The following is a 3,212-nucleotide window of genomic DNA, read 5'->3' on the forward strand; positions in this document are numbered from 1 at the left end:
AGGTCTTCTAGCCTAAGTTTTCACGTGACATTAAACATTAACTACGAGAAACCAAAACCATACCTTCGTACGGAATCAAAATATTCAAAGCTCTGGAGAAGCTTTCTGACCGAGCTATCGAAGAAGAAAACGTCCAGAATCGTCTTTGCCTCCTAAAACTCTCGTTGGCCAAATCCAAAGAAAAGAGGAGCTACGCTATTGTCAACTTCCACTAATCAAAAATGGTGTCAACGTGTAGAGGAGGAGGTTACGAATACTTTCACCGGATTAGATTTTTGATTGGAGTTACGGATTGCAAGAAATCGAAACCAGAAATTCAAAGAGATTTACGTTATTTCTTTTTTTTTTTCTTCGTTACGCTATTCTCTTCTCTCCCTTTTTTTTTCCTTACGGTATTCATATATATATATATATATATATATATATATGATTTAAGAAAGCAAGCCGCCTTAGGCTTTCTTTATTATATATACATAAGGATAATGATAAACCTTAGTAAATATATATATAATGATTGAAGTATTAGGTTAAATAGTGAATAATAATAATAATAATAGTACAGGAACGAACTTTAGTGAATAATAATAATATATATATGTAACTTAATCCAGAATATAAACCGCCTTTGATTTCCATCTTTTATAATTAATAATAGTAATAATAATACTAACAATAGCAATGATGATCATATAATAATAATAATAATAATAATAATAATAATAATAATAATAATAATAACAACGTAGTGTAATATAATAACAACAATGATTTTATAATACTAGGGAGCAAAACTATATAAGTTTATAGTACATATAATACTCCTGATAATTATATCCAATGTTTTATAATAATAATAATAATAATAATAATAATAGTAATAATATGGATTTGATTAAATTCAAATTATTATAAAATTAATTCAATTACTGATAATAAAAATAATTTTTCTAAAAATAAAGAATTTTAATTTTATAAAATAAATTATAACTTATTTATATTTATATTTTTAAAACTGAGGGTCTCTACATTCTACCCACCTTATAAAAATTTTCGCCCTCGAAAATTGATATAACATGGAAAAGATTCATTCTAGCGTAACTTCCCTTCTTAAACATGTCAAAGAAAAACAGAAAGGTTTGACATGCTTAGTTTATAAATCCAGGATATCTTATGGCTTAAAGTCTACGCAAAGCGGAAGATACAAGATAGACTCGATGCAGAAAGGTTATAAGGCATGTTGGTATTAGAACGACGGGTTTATCGCTTCTAATACTCGCTTCATCTAGCTCTTAAGTTCTGCCAATTCTATTGGTGTCACCTTACGTAATACAATCGAAACTGGTTCAGCCTCTGACACTGAATTTATCACAACTTACTCTTTCTCTTGACACCTAACAGATTATCAATTATGGGTTCAATCTATGTCATGTCTCTTCCTCATAACTTACCATCTCTGGGTTTCAGGTAATTGTCCCGCACAGCTCTCAATATTTCTGGTCCCATATGTATAACTTAAGTTGTATATTCATAATAGTTTGACGCACTACTGCTGCGCCACTCTTATTATTATCCTCCAAGAATTTAGTCACTTTTCTAGGCTGACCACTATCGTTTTGTCTCACCATTCGGAGGTCTTTAGTCGATCGCTCAGTTGAAAATCACAAGGCTCACAACTCGGTAATGTACTACAATGAATGCTACGTGTTATTTACTATGCAAGGCAGTCGGAAATTTCGATTATCAGTTCGTGATTACCTCTAATCGAAGTATCTGCGCTTCCAGCACCATCCGCTGTCATAGTGAACATGCGTCCCTGATGTTGTGCCTTTCCAGCTTCTTGATTCTTCTTCTTTTCTGGACAATTCCAAGACAAATGCCCAGCTTCACCACAGTAAAAGCATACACCTAAACCAGCCCTGCACGGAGTATTCGGGTGGTACTTTCCACACCTCCTACAAGTTAAATCATTCGGTGGGGTCTGAGCTTGCTTTCCTTTGCCTCTTCCCTGGCTGTTATTATTACTGAATCTCTAGAAGTTATTCTGGCCCAAATATGGTTGTGGGGTGTAACCGCCTCGCTTAAAATCTTGTCCTCTAGGGGCGAAGTTCCTTCCCTGATCTCTCCTAACAAAAATTCGTTGATCACTCTTATCTGTTGTTGCCTTTCTCAGACAATCCTCAGCAACTCTACTTTTGTTTACCAGTTCCGAAAACACTCTGATCTCCATTGGTGCAACGAAGCTCAGAATATCACTTCGAATACCTCCTTCATACTTAATACATTTCCACTCAGCAAAATCTTCAGGCGCACCTTGACAGATACGAGAAAAGCGACATAACTCCTCAAACCTACTAGTATACTCAGTAACAGTCATTTGTCCCTGCTTTAACTGCATCAGTTCAAGTTCCTTGGCATTTCTGACTGAATTAGGAAAGTATTTCTTATAGAACTCTGTTCGGAAAACCTCCCAAGGAGCCACAGTGCCATCTGGCTGCAGGATACGTCGTGTCCCCTGCCACCAATACTGAGCCTCACCCTGCAACTGATAAGTTCCAAACTCAACCCATTGCTCCTCAGGAACCTGCTGAGCCTGCAGTGCCCGTTCCATAGCCTGAATCCAATTGTCTGCATCAGTGAGATTTGAGGTTCCCCTGAAGGTCGGAGGGTGAACTTTCAGAAATGTAGCAAGTGTCATGGGACCGTCCTCATCATTATTGTTTCTGTGATTATCCTGGTTTATCTGATTATCCAGTGCCTCGGCTGTCGCCTGCATAGCCGCAGCCATATTTCCCAGTGCAGCCATGAAGTCTACTGGATCATTTCCTGCCGGGCCAGGAGTAACGGTGCCTATCCTACCTCTACCTCGCCCGCGACCGCGTCCATGAGTCGACATCTGGTCCCTTCACACACCAAACAAGTGATATTAAGTTGATCAGTCTCAATATCGCAAGTCTAATGCTTCAAGTTCCAAATGCATGCTCATGAACGTTTATGCCACATATATCAATCAGATATCCTAATAGCACATACACACACCCAGAGTATGCCCAAAAGCATAATAAGTCCATCCCTCAGGCTCTACAGGAACGAACTGCTCTGATACTGTAAAACCCGGCCTAACCGAAATTGATTAAATAATAAGTTAAGTAGGAGCGAATATGGTTGGAAGATTTTGCAATTGGAATTTGATGATTTAAATATGATATTTGGAT

The 3,212-nt window shown here is 37.0% G+C and overlaps 1 protein-coding gene across 1 annotated transcript; it reads right to left on the minus strand.

The window, feature by feature from the left end:
* Positions 1 to 2,029: 2,029 nt before the first annotated feature.
* On the minus strand, positions 2,030 to 2,893 carry LOC130962794 (uncharacterized). The gene has a single exon (XM_057888960.1). It carries the CDS (start codon positions 2,891 to 2,893, stop codon positions 2,030 to 2,032), a length of 864 nt encoding a protein of 287 aa, XP_057744943.1.
* Between the last annotated feature and the right edge of the window lie 319 nt (positions 2,894 to 3,212).

This window comes from Arachis stenosperma, chromosome 2, assembly GCF_014773155.1.
Source record: "Arachis stenosperma cultivar V10309 chromosome 2, arast.V10309.gnm1.PFL2, whole genome shotgun sequence".
NCBI lineage: Eukaryota > Viridiplantae > Streptophyta > Magnoliopsida > Fabales > Fabaceae > Arachis > Arachis stenosperma.